At 42.0% G+C, this 15,284-nt stretch overlaps 1 protein-coding gene across 1 annotated transcript in view; it reads left to right on the forward strand.

Moving 5' to 3' along the window:
- Positions 1 to 24: 24 nt before the first annotated feature.
- Acad11 (acyl-CoA dehydrogenase family member 11) overlaps positions 25 to 15,284 on the forward strand; it is a 36,378-nt gene continuing 21,118 nt past the window's right edge. The window contains exons 1-11 of the mRNA XM_090323240.1: positions 25 to 575; positions 4,127 to 4,226; positions 5,269 to 5,394; positions 6,139 to 6,300; positions 7,172 to 7,336; positions 7,936 to 8,077; positions 8,397 to 8,518; positions 9,232 to 9,338; positions 10,670 to 10,796; positions 13,685 to 13,762; positions 14,472 to 14,610. Of these exons, the coding sequence (XP_090179366.1) occupies positions 427 to 575; positions 4,127 to 4,226; positions 5,269 to 5,394; positions 6,139 to 6,300; positions 7,172 to 7,336; positions 7,936 to 8,077; positions 8,397 to 8,518; positions 9,232 to 9,338; positions 10,670 to 10,796; positions 13,685 to 13,762; positions 14,472 to 14,610 (1,417 nt within the window). The 5' untranslated portion in view covers positions 25 to 426. The remainder of the gene's footprint in view (positions 576 to 4,126; positions 4,227 to 5,268; positions 5,395 to 6,138; positions 6,301 to 7,171; positions 7,337 to 7,935; positions 8,078 to 8,396; positions 8,519 to 9,231; positions 9,339 to 10,669; positions 10,797 to 13,684; positions 13,763 to 14,471; positions 14,611 to 15,284) is intronic.

A 15,284-nucleotide genomic window follows, 5' to 3' on the forward strand; every position in this document is an offset into this window, starting at 1 on the left:
CCCGACGGACGCCTTTCTCAGACGGACCCGGGCTGGGTCTTTCTTCCGCCTGACCGTCCGTACGTACGAACGTGAGTGTACGTGAGGTACCGTGGCTTCTCCCCCCTCCCCCCACCTCCCTCTTTAAAAACGGAGGCATCCAACTTTAGACTCTTGACAGAAAGAGGGAAAAAAAAGTTTAAATTCGGACGCACCTCCGTGCGCGTCAGGTCTTTTCCTCACCGCGGCCGGAGTCGTCCGGCGGGGGCCTTCCCGCTCCACCTCCCGCCGCTGGCGTTGCTCAGCAACGGCGCGCAGGGCGTACGTGATTGGCTGAAGCGAGGCCACGCCCCCCCTAGCCTCTTCCTCCTCGACCAAAGTTGATTTGGGCTACTCCACTGGTGCCTGGTAAGTCAGTGGGGTGACCTGGGACAGCGGCGCAGAGTCATGGAGGCCGGGGCCACCGGTGAGCCGGAGACCACCGAAGTGAGGCCTCAACACCAGTTCGACTGCAAGTCTCTGGAGGCCTACTTAAACCAACACTTACCTGGTTTGGGGGCAGATTCCCAGGCTGCTCTGACCGTTACTCAATTCAGGTATCCATACTTAGTCTTGTTTTTCCTTCTTCTTCTTCTTCTTCTTCAAGCTCTGGTTGGGTAATTTAAGGTCATCTATCGGGAATTTCTTTTCCTGCAATGACAAGATCCTATAGACAAGGACCTGCCTGTGGCTTGTCTACTGCATCAACTCCACCCCCCCTCACTCAGGCCATCGTGGAAGCTGAAGAACATTTCGCCACTCCGTTATGAAAAGGAGTCTTGTTCAACAGCGAAATGAGATGCCTGGCGCGGTTCTGAAGTGGTGGTTGAGGTTGGAAGCTCACTGAGAAATAGATACCCCCACCCTGACCTTTTGTACTATAACTTTTAGCACAAAAGTGCCTTCCCCTCTCCCCTCCTCCTCTTCCTCCTCTTTCTCGTCTTCCTCTTCCTTCTCCTCCTCTTCCTTCTCCTTCCACCGCCCCCTCTGCTTCCACTTTTTTTCCTACTAATTTGGCCTTTCACTTTAATTGACTTTATCCTCTGGAGTGAATGTATATGTATTCGGATCCTAAGGAATTAAATGGTTCCTCCGAGGGTACCGCTGCCCCTCACCCCTAGGAATTTTGTTTTTAGTATGTTTTATAATTTAATAGTATTTTTTTGCCAGTCCTGGGGCTTGAACTCAGTGCCTGAGTGTTGTCTTTGGACTTTCTCAAGGACTTTCTACCACTTGAGCCACAGCACCACTTCTGGCTTTTTCTATGTATGTAGTAATCAAACCCAGGTCTTCATCCATGCTAAGCAAACACTCTACCACTAGGCCAAACTCCCGGCCTTAAAACAGTATTTTTATAAACACAGGTGGACTATTGGAGTGCCTTCTTTCAGTAAACTATACCTGCCCTTGTTGTCTGGAGTTTTATGTTACATAAACTTGGAAACGTGTTTCTTGATTTGTAATACTTGCCTGTTTTGATTAGTTTTAAGATGGTATGAAGTAATAAGGAGGGAAGGGCTCAATGTTATTGCAATAACATTGCAATAATAGTAGTCTATCACATTTATGTTTTAACTGTTGGTGTCAGTGAAAATGTAAATAGTAGTAAAGGAATGAATCAGAGGGAGGAGGGGGTTAAAATTTAAAAGGCCCAGCTGGGGCACCAGTGGCTCACTCTAATCCTAGCAACTCAAGAGGCTGAGATCTGAGGATTGAGGTTCAATTCCAGGTTGGGCAGAAAAATCTAAGAGGCTCTTATCTCCAGTCAACCATCAAAAAGCCAGAACTGGAGGCATGGCTCAAGTGTTAGAGCACCAATTTTAAGCAAAAACAACCAAAAGTTCAAGCACTAGCACATACATGCATACTTATAAGCCACCCCACCCCCCAACTCCCAAGAAACAGAAGAGATAGTGGGAGGGACAGGGTGACGTGGAATAAGATGTAGCCAAGACTTCTAACCTAGAAAGCTGCATTGTAAACACAACAGATCAAAGTTCAACTATTGTTAAATTATAGTTACTGGTGAACTAGTTATGTTTATTATGGCACATGGCCCAAGTTGTAGAATCAGCCTAAGTCCTCCTCAAAGATGAATGGTACATATACACAAGGAAATAGACTATTATTCAGCCATAGAGTAGGATGAAATGTCATTTGTAGGAAGACGGATGGAACTTGTGACCATCCTGTTAAGCAAAATAAACCAGACTCAGAAAGACAAAGGCAACAGATTTTCTATCATGTGTAGTATCTACGTCTTTAAGTACACACGAAAAAAAGCCCTAAACATAACAGAAGGATTGTTGGGGGTGGGAGAAGGGAGGAGACCAGGCAGAGATTGAGAAAGGCACAATAAAAGGTGACAGGGATGGTGAATAAGATCCAAGTACATTGTGTACATGTGCAGAAATGTCATCAAACTTACTGTTTTGTACAATGAATGTCTGAAAAGGAAAAATAGGAAAGCTTCCAACTCCTAATTAATGTGTGGGAGGGGAGTGAATAAGAGGTAGGATTTAAAATTTTTTTTTCAATTTTCTAGCCTAGAAGCCTTGTATTGTAAACAAAGTAGAACAGATCAGAGTTCACATTTCAACTATTGGAGTTTGACCAGCCTGTCCTTTGGACATTAGCTCCTGCTCTGACCAAAAGGTGATCATATTTGTCTTCAAGTGCTTTGAGGGAGTTGTCCAGATGAAAGCTACTTAATTTTCAAGTTGATGTTAAACCTGAATCATGGTTAATCTGTTAGTCATGACACAATCAGCATGTCCAGAGCTAAGCTTGGTGGGCACATACCGGTAATATCAGCACTCCAGACGCTGCTGCAGGAGGATCTCTATTTTCAAAACCAGTCTGGACTATGGTAGTGACTTTCAGGCTGGTTCACCTCAAAAACAATTTTCAGAAATGTTATATTAGCTTGATTGAACATTTATTTATGGAATTCTGGATTCTACAGAAAATATTCCTTGTCGGGACACATGAAAAGCTATTAAAATTGGAGACATTGTAGTCTATAGTAAACATATGCCCATAAGATGTCAGGTAAGAAAGGAAGAGAAAGTTCAAGAAGACACAAAAATTATTCCATTTCTTTTTTTTTTGCCATGGTAATGGAAAATATTGGGTTATCTTGAACTGAAATAGAGATAGCTGGAGAAAAGCAAGTTTAGAAAGAGAATGTAAGGCAACTTCAGAATATTAACTTTCAGGTGCCTTTTAGATATTCCAGGGTATATGTAATGCAATAAGTAGTTGGATATATGAATCTGGAGGTGAAGACAAAGAACCGGAATAGAGCTAAATTTAAGAGTCATTGACAAAAAGAATATTTACAGTTTTAAGATGGAAGGGCTGACCTAGAAAATCTGTCTACATAAAGTGGAGGGATTTAGAGACTGGTTCACAGCATCCCAATGTTAAGATGATACATATTAAGATCCTAAGATCTTGGAGAATTACGAGGCACTCACATCTGTAATCCTATCTACTCAGGAGGCAGAGATCTGAGGATCAGGGTTCAAAGCCAGCCTGGGCAGGAAAGTCCGTAAGACTCCTTTCTTCCAATTAACTGCCAGAAAACCAGAACTAGAGCTGTGGCTTCAAGTGGCAGCATGCCAGCTTTGAGCTTACCACCACCACCAATAATAATAATAATAATAATAATAATAATAATAATAATAATAATGGCATACCTGGTATATGTGGCTCATATTTGTAATCCTAGCTACTTGGGAAGCCAAGGTATGCAGGAGAAGGCACTGGACCACTGAACCGTGCCTCCGGTTCTTTTCCCCCACTGGTTATTTGGAGGTATAATCTTGTTTTTTTGCCTGAATCCACACACCTGGACCAAGATCCTCCTATTTCAGGCTTCCTACCGGCATACTAGGTAGGCACTACCACACTAGCTTCTCCTCTTGAGGTGGGAGTCTCATAATCCCAGGCTGGCCTGGGAACTTGCCTTTCTACCTGTTGCTCTGTCACAGGTTTGATTTCATTAAATCATTAATTTACTGTTTCCTCTGACTTTTTCAGGAGGATTTGTGGAAGAAGTAAAACACACCTTTATAACTGGCCTTTCTGTTTTACTTGTGTCTAGCTCAGGACAGTCCAATCCTACCTTTTATCTCCAGAAGGGCCTGCAAGCCTACGTACTTAGGAAAAAACCTCCGGGTCAACTTCTCCCGAAAGCACACAAGGTATGGCATGGAAACACAGTCTTAGCACAGAGCAGCCCCAAAAGGCTCTAAAAGTCATAGCCTTCAGCACGATAGTAGACTTCTTACCAGATTAATTGCTAATCTCCAGAAAAATACGGATGTTTTACAAACTATTTCGTCTGGAAGATACTACCCTGATTTTAGTGCCACAACAAGATTTCATGCATTTCATGTTGCCCAAAACATTGTCAAGATTTCTTCGTTTTCACATGTGTCCTTATGATTTGCTATGTTTTTGAAATACTATATGTCAAAATGCTTTTAAAAAAAGAAAAAGAAAGTAATTTCATACTTTTAGGCTCTTGGAAATTGTGTTTAAATATATATATGTATATATATATGCACACACACGTGTAAGTATATTTGTATATAAATGAAGAACATCCATTTTTGCTTTGTATAATTAGATGTCTCCTCTTAGAATTACGTCTTCTTATTAAATGTATCTTTTTTAAAAGGGGAAAAAGTCATCTTATGTTTGCCAACCAATACGAATGCATTTTATTTCTAATTAAAAATTCACTTGAGGAATCAAACCCAAGGGCTTCATGCATGCTAGACAAACACTGTACTACTAAACCACCTTCCCAGCCTGCGGCGGATATTATATTTTCAGTACTAACCATTTGTAGATGGCTAGGAAACAGCCCTAGAGGTCTCTCCCTGAATCCCCTTGGGGAGATGGTAAGGAGAACAAGCCTATGTGCGGAAAACTGCTAGGCAGAAAGCAGTGTTTCATGATAAAATCTGTGGAATACTGAGGTCAGAAACTATTACCTTCACCGAATCTCAGCCAGGATTAAGGGCCCAATCTATCCTTTAATCTTAACTAGATCATTTTTAGTGTCTATCTGAGTTATAATTGTAATGATTGCACGGACTTCTTTTTAGGAAATAATTACAATCCCGCTCTGGATTATTTGTTGACACTATTTTGCAGTTGATTTCTAGTGAGGGATAACTCAAAAGTTATTGAATAATTTTCATTTCTTCTTTTTTAATTCCTCATCCTCCTATGTAGATTGATAGAGAATTTAAAGTCCAACAAGCTTTGTTTTCCACGGGATTTCCTGTTCCCCAGCCATTACTGTACTGCAGTGATGTGTCCATCATCGGAACAGAATTTTACCTAATGGAATACGTGCAGGTGAGTGAGTGGTCATTGTTTGTCTGCCACTTTTATTTTTAATGATGATATTATCATTGCGTGAAATTTTACAGCCAGGCACTGGTGGCTCACACCTGGAGTCCCAGCGAGTTAGGAGGCTGAGATCTGAGGATGGAGGTTTGAAGCCAGCCCAAGCAGGAAAGTACATGAGATTCTTATCACCAGTTAACTACCCGAAAACCAGAAATGGTGCTGTGGCTTAAAGTGGTAGTGTTCTAGCCTTGAGCAAAAGAGATCAGGGACAGTGCCCAGGTCCTGAATTCAAATCCCATGACTGGCAAAAAAGAGAGAGAAAGAAAGACAGAAGAAAAATTTACTGATATTCATACATGATATAGTTTATTCAACTAAAATGATGAATAACCTAAAATGTTGTTGGGGCTTTAATTTTCCTTTTAGTGTGAGCATATTTCATTAGGGAGGGCTGGAATGGGTCAGGAAGAAATTTAATAATTTGTTCCGCTAGGTGTCAGTAAAGAGCTAATATTCCTAAGGTCCTGGAAGTGGTGGGCTTAGGGCACCTACTCCACTGGAGAAGGACCAGATCACTAAGAATAAATTCAAATTGCCATTTAATTTTGTGTGTGTGTATGACATTCAAGTTGGGTTTAGTTCTAATCATTTAGCTTCACCTTGATAGATCCTTGTGTTTTCCTTTTGTTACGTGTTTCTAACATACCCATCATAGTCAAACTGAAATTCCTGGGACATTCTCTTCCATAGGGTCGGATCTTTCGTGATTTCTCACTTCCCGGATTGAATCCAGCAGAACGCTCAGCCATCTATGTCGCCATAATAGAAACACTGGCCCGGCTCCACTCATTGAATGTACACTCACTGCAGCTGAAAGGGTACGGCACAGGTGCTGGGTACTGCAGACGGCAGGTGAGACATGCACACACACACACACGCACACACAATACATTATATGTGTAATATATAACATACAAATATATAATACGTATTATATATGATATTCTAATACACAATGTGTATTATATATAACATAATGTACACATAAAATAATGTAAGTTATATGTTATATGCTATATATTACAGTATATAATTATTATATTCAACTAAAATGATGTAATAATTATTACATTATTTATTATAAAAACATGTAAATTATATGACATATACTATATAATATACAAATATATATATATATAGTTCTTTTTCAGAAGTGATTCGGGTTTTTTTGAGAACCCAAAATAGTTCTTCATTTGGATGTATGTATTTGAAGGCATTTTGCTTCTCTCCCATAGTCATCACTGATAGAGACTAAAACACACATCTCCTGGTGCCAAGGCTAGTCTTCCCCACACCGGCTCTGCCGCAATGAAAAGCTAGATAGCTGGGCTGGGAAAGGTGACTTAAGTGGTAGAGTGCTTGCCTAGCATGCATGAAGCCCTGGGTTCAGTTCCTCGGAACTACAGACACAGAAAAAGCTGGAAGTGGCTCTGTGGCTCAAGTGGTAGAGTGCTAGCCTTAAACAAAAGCAGCTCAGGGACAGACCCTGAGTTCAAGCCCCAGGACTGACCAAAAAAAAAAAAAGCTAGATGACTAAAATAAAACTGAGTGAAAGAGAGACTTACAGGTTAAAAGTCCTAGGCAAGTATAAATTTCACGTACAGGCTTTTGTTTTGAGCACTTAAGAGCACCACGGAATTCAGCGTAATTAAATTTATCTTCTGAATCACTGAATCTTTCCTTCCTCTCTCAGCTCTGCCATTTCTCTTACCTCTGTTTTTAGGTCTCAACCTGGACAAAGCAATATGAGGCCGCAGCCCATCAGGACATCCCCGCAATGAGGCAGCTGTCTGAATGGTTAATGAAGAATTTGCCAGACAATGACAGCCAGGAGAGTTTGATCCATGGGGATTTTAAGTTAGATAATATTGTTTTCCACCCCAAAGAGGTACTAGAGACCATGTTTATGATACATCTCATGAACAGCCTGATTTAAAGCACATGTACCCCATCGTTGTTTTCCCATAGTATCAAAAGACCTAGCCAGTCCTTATTCTCACTGTATAGCTCAGAACTGTCTACACATTCAAGACTTCTAGGAATGAGCCATGAAGATTTGCTGTGCATAGCTCAAGTACCAGTTGTGATTAATCAGGAAAGCCAAGTGAGAGCCAGAGTGATCTAGTTCAATTCCCACCCACCCCGATTGCATATTATATAGCAGTTACCATTTTGACTATAATATTTGTTATGTACTTAAATTCCTCAGCAGAGCAAATGCTCTTACACCTGCCCAGGAGTAGAGATATTAAGATAGTTTCTGGCTATAAATTCTTTTATAGCCAGTAATGGCTCCAGAAGACATGGTGTCTCCGTACAGTCTGACTTATCCATGAGAGATGCCCAGGGAATCAGGCTAAAAACTGGCCCCCTGTTGGCTTTTCTTTGAGGGAAAGTATGGCTTAGACTGTGTTTGCTTTCCTCCACTTCCTTGCTCTAGTTGTTTCAGGTTTCTATGGTAAAATACCTCTCTACTTTGATTCACAGTGTCGTGTTATAGCCGTCCTGGACTGGGAGCTTTCCACCATTGGCCATCCCTTGTCAGATGTTGCTCATCTTTCCATGTTCTACTTTTGGCCAAGGACAATTCCAATGATAAACCGAGGTTCTCATTTTCACACAAGCATAGGTACAAACGTGTAAGGTGCACATTACTATTATAATAAGTCCGTCTTTATCACTGTCATCACTAAACTTACAGTGTTAGACCATTTTTGTCTCCTAAGCATATTTCTCATTTATTTATTATTTCTTTCTGAATTTAGCATCCCACATCAGGTCATTTATGACAAAATATAATCCTTTCAGGAGTCAGTATTTAGGACGTGGTAGGTTAATATATGTTCTATTTTGCTTCACCTACCATCTGCTGGTCCATATGCTGTAGTATATTTTTAAATTGTCATTGACAAGCCAGATGACCTTCCTGTTGTATGCTGTTTTTATAGGAATACCATCAATGGAGGAACTGATCTCAGTGTACTGCCGCTGCAGAGGGATTCATTCTAATCTTCCTAACTGGAACTTCTTTCTTGCCCTCTCATATTTTAAACTTGCTGGAATAGCACAGGTTAGTATTTTAAGCATGTTGTTTTTACCATTATTTACTAAGATTTTTTTGTTTGCCAGTCCTGGGGCTTGAACTCAGGGCCTGGGTGCTGTCCCTCAGCCCTTTTTGCTCAAGGCTAGCACTCTAACACTTGAGCCACAGCAGAAACCAGAAACCAGAGTCTCATGGATTTCCTGCCAAGGAGGGCTTTGAACTATGCTCCTTAGGTCTCAGCCTCCTGAGTTGGTAGGGTTACACGTGTGAGCCACTGGCACCTGGTTCCCAAGTACAGTTTGTTTTTTGTTGATCATGGGACTTGAACTCAGGGCCTGGGAGCTGTTGTTGTTGTTGTTTGGTTGGTTGGTTTTTTGGTTTGTTTTGTTTTGCCTAAGGCTAACACACTCTACCACGTCGAACCACAGTGCCACTTCCAGTTTTCTGGTGGTTCCTTGGCCATAAGAGTCTTACGGACTTTGCTGCCCTGGCTGGGTTTGAACCATGATCCTCAGATCTCAGGCTCCTAAGTAGCTAGACAGGTGTGAGCCACCATTGCCCAGCTCCAAGTACATTTTAATCTAAATAAATTTATCTTTACATTAATCCAGATTCCAGGTGCTTTGAGTCTTAAGGGTTTTAAAAAATTGAGATGCTTTATCAAGACTAGAAATTAGAAAGAAAAGACAGTTGAAGGACATTTTGTCAGTAAAGTTTGTTCTATGCTAATTTACTTATAGGGAGTGTACAACAGATACCTTTTGGGAAATAATTCATCTGAGGATAGCTTTCTGTTTGCCAACACTGTGCAACCACTGGCAGAAACTGGATTACAACTCTCAAAGCGGTAAGGAAAATAGACTCTTCGCATTAACTCAAACTAGAGCTGTAGGTATGTTTCCCAAAACCTTTGCGCTGTTCATTTACACAGTTCACAAATCACTGTTCCATAAATAGGAGCCCTAAACTGTAACAGGATAGGAAGGTGGTTTTTTCCTCAATGTCAGGATTGCTGTTGCTAACTGCAGTCATTTTGTTGTTTTCTTATGCTAGTACTGGAGCTTGAACTCAGGACCTGGATGCTATCCCTTGGCTTTATCCACTTAAGGTTGCCACTGATCTCTTGAGCCACACCTCTCCTTTCAGCTTTCTGTTTGTTAATTGAGATAAGAGTCTCATGGTCCTCTCTACTTGCACTGGGCTGGCTTTGAACTATAGTCCTCAGGTCTTAGCCTCTTGAGTAGCCAGGATTACAGGCAGAAGCCACTTCTGCCTGGCCACAGATTTTTTTTATTTTGCCAGTCATGGGCTTGAGCTCAGGGCTTGAGCACTGTCCTTGGACTTTCTCAAGGCTAGAGCTCTATCACTTGAGCCTCAGCACCACTTCTGGCTTTTTTCTATGTATGTGGTACCTAGGCATCGAACTCAAGTCTTCGTGCATGCTAGGCAAGCACTCTACCACTAGGCCAAACTCCCGGCCCCATGGCCACGATTTTTTTCAATATAGAAATACAGTTGGGCGTGGTGCTCATGCCTATAAACTCAGCTACTCAGGAGGCTGAGATCTGAGGATCGTGGTTCAAAGCCAGCCTGGGCACTAAAGTCTGTGAGACTCTTATCTCCACATAACTGCCAGAAAACCAAAAGTGGGGCTGTGGCTCAAGGGGTATGGGTGGTAGCTTTGAGCTGAAGAACTCAGGAACAACACTCAGGCCCAGAGTTCAAGTCCCATGACTGACCAAAAAAAGTATGCACACATAAAGTATGCACACATAAATATAGATATGTATATATGTGTTATATGTTGCCTCAGGACTGGCAAAATAAAAAAGTATCTATTATATAAGACAATTTATTAATTTAGAAATATGGCTTTCTCTCAGAGCCGTAAAATTGCATGAAATTCTGTGTCCACGTCTCCCAAGCGGCATTGGCACTCCTGTCTCCATCAGGGGAGCACTCTTTGAGGCATATCCCACGCTTGGCTGGCCGCACGGGTGATGCCATCCCCAGAACGTTTGCCTCTGCCTCAGCTCCTTCTGAGCGATACTTTTGGTTAGCTGGAGATACTTCACATTCTCTGGAGAACCTGTATCATCAGGATTTGGGACTTCTTTGTAACCTCTGTTTGTTTGGCTTTTTTTTCTTCTTCTTCTTCTTCTTCTTTTTTGGCTGAAGATCTTTTAATACTGAACTGCCACGCGTGGATAATACCCAACAGTTGTTTGTGCAGACTAGGAAAGGCCAGGAGGTCCTTGAGAAGGTGAAGCGTTTCATGAAACAGCACGTCCTCCCCGCTGAAAAGGTATTGTAAGGACTACTGGCCATGCGCTCTAGCACCGCGGGTGAGCGCTGCGGCTCAGTGTCCGTGCTGTGGGGAGAGAACCATGGTGTGGTTCTCCCCACAGACAGTCTTCCTTCACTCAAGACTGCTTTTTTTTGGGGGGGGTGGCAGGGGTTGAACTTTAGGCCTAGGCACTGTCTCTGAGCTCTTCAGCTCAAAGCTAGCACTGTACCACTTTAAGCCATGGAGCCACTTCCAGTTTTCTGGGGGTTCATTGGAATCTCATAGACTTTCATGTCCAGGCTGGCTTCGAACCACAATTCTCAGATCTTAACCTTCTAAGAAGCTGGGATAAGAGGCGGGAGCTACTAGTGGCCAGCTTGTTTTGTCTTGTTTTTTCTTTTCTTTATTCAGCACTGGGGATGGAACCCAGGGCCTTGTGCCCTACCATTGAGCTCTAGTACACCGACATTCTACCATCATACATTGTTAGCCACTAAGATCCTTGCTCTCAGTTTCTTTTTCCTTTTTTCTTTTCTTCTTTTTTTTTCTGCTGGTTCTGGGGCTTGAACTCAGGGCCCAGGCACTGTCCTTGTACAGTTTTTGCTCAAGGCTAGCACTCTGCCACTTGAGCCATAGTGCCACTTCCAGCTCCTTTTTCTTTGTATGTGAAACTGAGGCATGCTAGGTGAGCACTCTGTCATTAGGCTATGCTCCTAGCTCTTTTTTTTTTTTTGGTTATGAGACTTGAACTCTGGGCTTGGGTGTTGTCCCTGAGCTCTTCAGCTCAAGACGACTGCCCTACCTCTTGAGCCATAGCGCCACTTCCCTGGCCCTTCTTTTTATTTTTATGTATTTTAAATTCTAAGAAAAAGATATCAGTTTCATGGAACCAATCTTTTCTTTTTCCAAATCACATTTAATGGGATTTATTGTGACATCTACACACACACACACACACACACACACACACACACACACACACTGCATTGTGATCATATTCATCTTCCCATTATCCTCTCTCATCCCTTATCACCTCTTGCCAGTCCTGTTTTCACAGAATTATCCTAATGACCTTCAAAACTCCTAGAAAAGCATGAAGGAGAATATAACTCGATATCTACAAAAATTTTTAAAACCTGTTCTTCCTATGTAACATTGATAGAAAGTCCTAAAAATAGCATGTAAAATAGGAACAAGGAACATAACATAGGATGCAAAGTACAGTATTGTTTTTGGTTAGTTATGGGCCTTGCACTCAGCACCTGGGCACTGTCCCTGAGAGCACATGAACTGTAACTCCAGTTTTTTGGGGTTTTTTGGGGGGGTGGCTACCTGGAGATAAGAGTCTCATAGACTTTCCTGTCCAGGATGGCTTTGAACCACAAGCCTTATATCTCAACCTCCTGAGTAGCTAGGATTCTAGGCATGATCCACCAGCCCCTGCCTGCAGAATACATTTGTAACAAATAGAACATTAATCACACTGTCCTATGTGTAGGAATGTACTGGGGTGGGGAGGGAAGTGTTGATTTTTTCTGGCAGACGTAAAGTTGAAAGTTAATACACATTCTTGGAAGCTCTAGGATACGATTCTGAGCCAACACTCCCTCCCAGTCATAGCTCAGTTATTAAATAAGGAGGCAGCATGTTGAAGGTGGTGTTCGGGGAAGATCAGCCAGGCACCAGACAGAGTTTCTTCTATTCCTAACATTCAGGGGCTCGCCTCATTTCTTCATTGCTACTGTCTCTTCTCTTGCTGCTCAGAATATCTCCTTAGCTCTCCTTTGCTACCTCTTCTTGATGGCAGTCATGCCAAGTGTACTTTTCTTCAGTCATCTTCTGCATTTGTCTTTCGTTCATCTTTTTTATGTTTTGAGCCAAGGTCTTTCTCTGTTGCCCAGGGGGGCCTAAAACCTTTATCTTATTCATCTAGCCTCAGATTCCACGCCGCTGCCACTAGCGGTGGTACACACCACCACACCTGGCTTTATAAATTATGTTGCCTATTTTAAGGATTCCTTTTGTAGAGAGGTATGTTATTTAACTTTGAGTGCTCCTATACTACGACTACATTTTACAGTTCTCTAAACAGAGGTTGGAGCATGAAACCTTAAATCCTATGTTCAAATGATTGCATAAATGCCAGCATAGTGTCTTAGGACCACAGTCTCATACAGAGGTACTCAGACACAAGGACATCATAAATATTCCATGCAACCTATTTATCACCAAACACAATAGTATCGACTATTTTTAAGGCAACACAAAAGATGGAAATAATAAACAACCCTAAACAGGAAATCTTCCAATTCAACCGACTTCCTGACAGAAATGACAGGAACCATTCAGCCTGGTGTCTGGGAACGCATAGACCCTTGCCTCCTTGCCAGATAGCTGTTCATGGCCTAAAGGCGCTTAAATTCCTTCCACTACCCTTATGCATTCCTAAACATACATTTGAATCGCTTGTAATATTTTACCTAACCCTTTTGTTTAGGGTTTCATTGCCCTCAAGTAACACTTCCATCTTGGATATAGGATTATTACTGTCCAATAGTGGAGGTAGAATACTTTTTGTGAACAGTAAAAGCTTTTTGATTTTTATGAATCTCTGCTTTTTAAAAAAGATACATCAATAGCTGGGCATGTTGGCACAGCTCACGTGTAACTTGTAGACTTGGCATTTGAAAGGCTGAGAGGCAGGAGGATGGTGAGTTCTAGTCTAGCCTTGTCTACATTCATCAGACTCACATGCGCGCGCACACACACACACACACACATATTGTGGGTTAAATAGCAGCTGGGAAAAGTTGCTTCACTTAAAAATGTATATTCACATATCGTTTTATGATGTAGTTTTCTCTACATTAAATCAAGCTAACTTTCTCTCCTTTTATTGCTTTAAGGAAGTCCACGAATACTACGTACAGAATGAAAATTCAGCAGGCGTGTGGAGACAGCCCTCTGTGATAGATAAACTCAAGGTAAGGAGAAAACAAAATGTGAGCATGGGAAAATTCCTGTGCCGGCATTTCTGGTGACCCTAGGTTTTGTTGTTCTTGTCATAGAAATATATCGGTAATAACTTTTTCAAAGGAACATTAAAAGTAGAATCCAGGACTGGGAATGAGGCTCAGCATACACCAAGGCCTGAGTTCAATTCCCTAGTACCACAGACACAGAAAAGCCAGAAGCGGTCTTGGAATGAAAGTGGGGTCAGTAGTGCTTGGTTGCAGGGCACTTGCATGGCATGCTCAAGGCCTTGGGTTGGGGCAACCACCCACAGAGTGATGGAAGAAGAGAGGTAGAGGGGACATTTGCACCATATGGCCTAATGTAGATCTCGTATCTACACACACATAAGAAACTGGAGCTCATAGGGTGATATATTTGGCATAACCGCACTTACCTGTGGAAGGTGGGAAGTGGTACTGATTAGAAAGCCTCAAGCAGATTTGTCTTCCAGCCAAAATCTTAAGGTAGCCTAGAGGAAAAGTCATTTCTCAAACAGTTGAGACACTTTTGATTTAAATATAAATGAACAGTCATTTGGCTTTCCCTAGCATGCACTTAAATAAGACTAAGTCTTTTTCAACTTTCAAAAAGTATAAATAAGAGGTATGTTTTACCATTAAGTTGCTTTAGAGTCATGGCAAACTTTGATGACGTTGGCATGTCCATTCCCCTTGGCAGGAAATGGCCAAAGCCGAGGGGCTCTGGAACCTGTTTCTGCCAGCTGTGAGTGGGCTCAGCCAGGTGGACTACGCACTGATTGCAGAAGAAACCGGAAAATGCCATTTCGCCCCAAATGTGTTTAACTGTCAAGCACCAGGTTACTATGTTTGTTACAAACCGCGTTTTCACTGCTATTTTGAAGTGTTAACATTTTGTTCTATTAGATGATGTGTTTCTGCACAAAGCCATTGATGTATAGATTCTGTTATCATTTTACTGTTCAGTAACTTTGAACTGTGAAAACAAGATGGAGTTTAACCTCTGTCTCTGTCTCTGTCTCTCTGTCTCTGACTCTCTTGCTCTCTCTCATCCCAGTACTGTACTCAGGGCCTGGCTGCTTTCCCTTAACCTTTTTTTTTTTTTTTGTCAGTCATGGGACTTGAACTCTGGGCCTGGACGCTGTCCCTGAGCTCTTCAGCTCCAGGCTACCGCCCTACCCCCTTAAATCTCAGTGCCACTTCCTCCCTTAGCTTTTTTGTTCAAGGCTGGTGCTCTACCATTTGAACTACAGCTCCATTTCCAGATTTTTGATGGGTTACTTTAAGATAAGGGTCTCAGGATTTTGCCTGCCTGTCTGACTTCAAACTGTGATTTTCAATCTCAGCTTCCTGAGTAGTTAGGATTACATCTGAACCAGCAGCCCCCAGCATAGGTTGGAAAAGGGGAGAGCACCTAGCTGGCCCTAGCACCTAGCAACTAACTACTCAGGTGTTATAGTCACCTAGGTAACACAGGTGCATGGAAAATAGGAAAGGGGAAAATGTACATGTT

Source organism: Megascapheus bottae, chromosome 32 (assembly GCF_031878675.1).
Source record: "Megascapheus bottae isolate mThoBot1 chromosome 32, mThoBot2.hap1, whole genome shotgun sequence".
In the NCBI taxonomy this organism is placed as follows: Eukaryota; Metazoa; Chordata; class Mammalia; order Rodentia; family Geomyidae; genus Megascapheus; species Megascapheus bottae.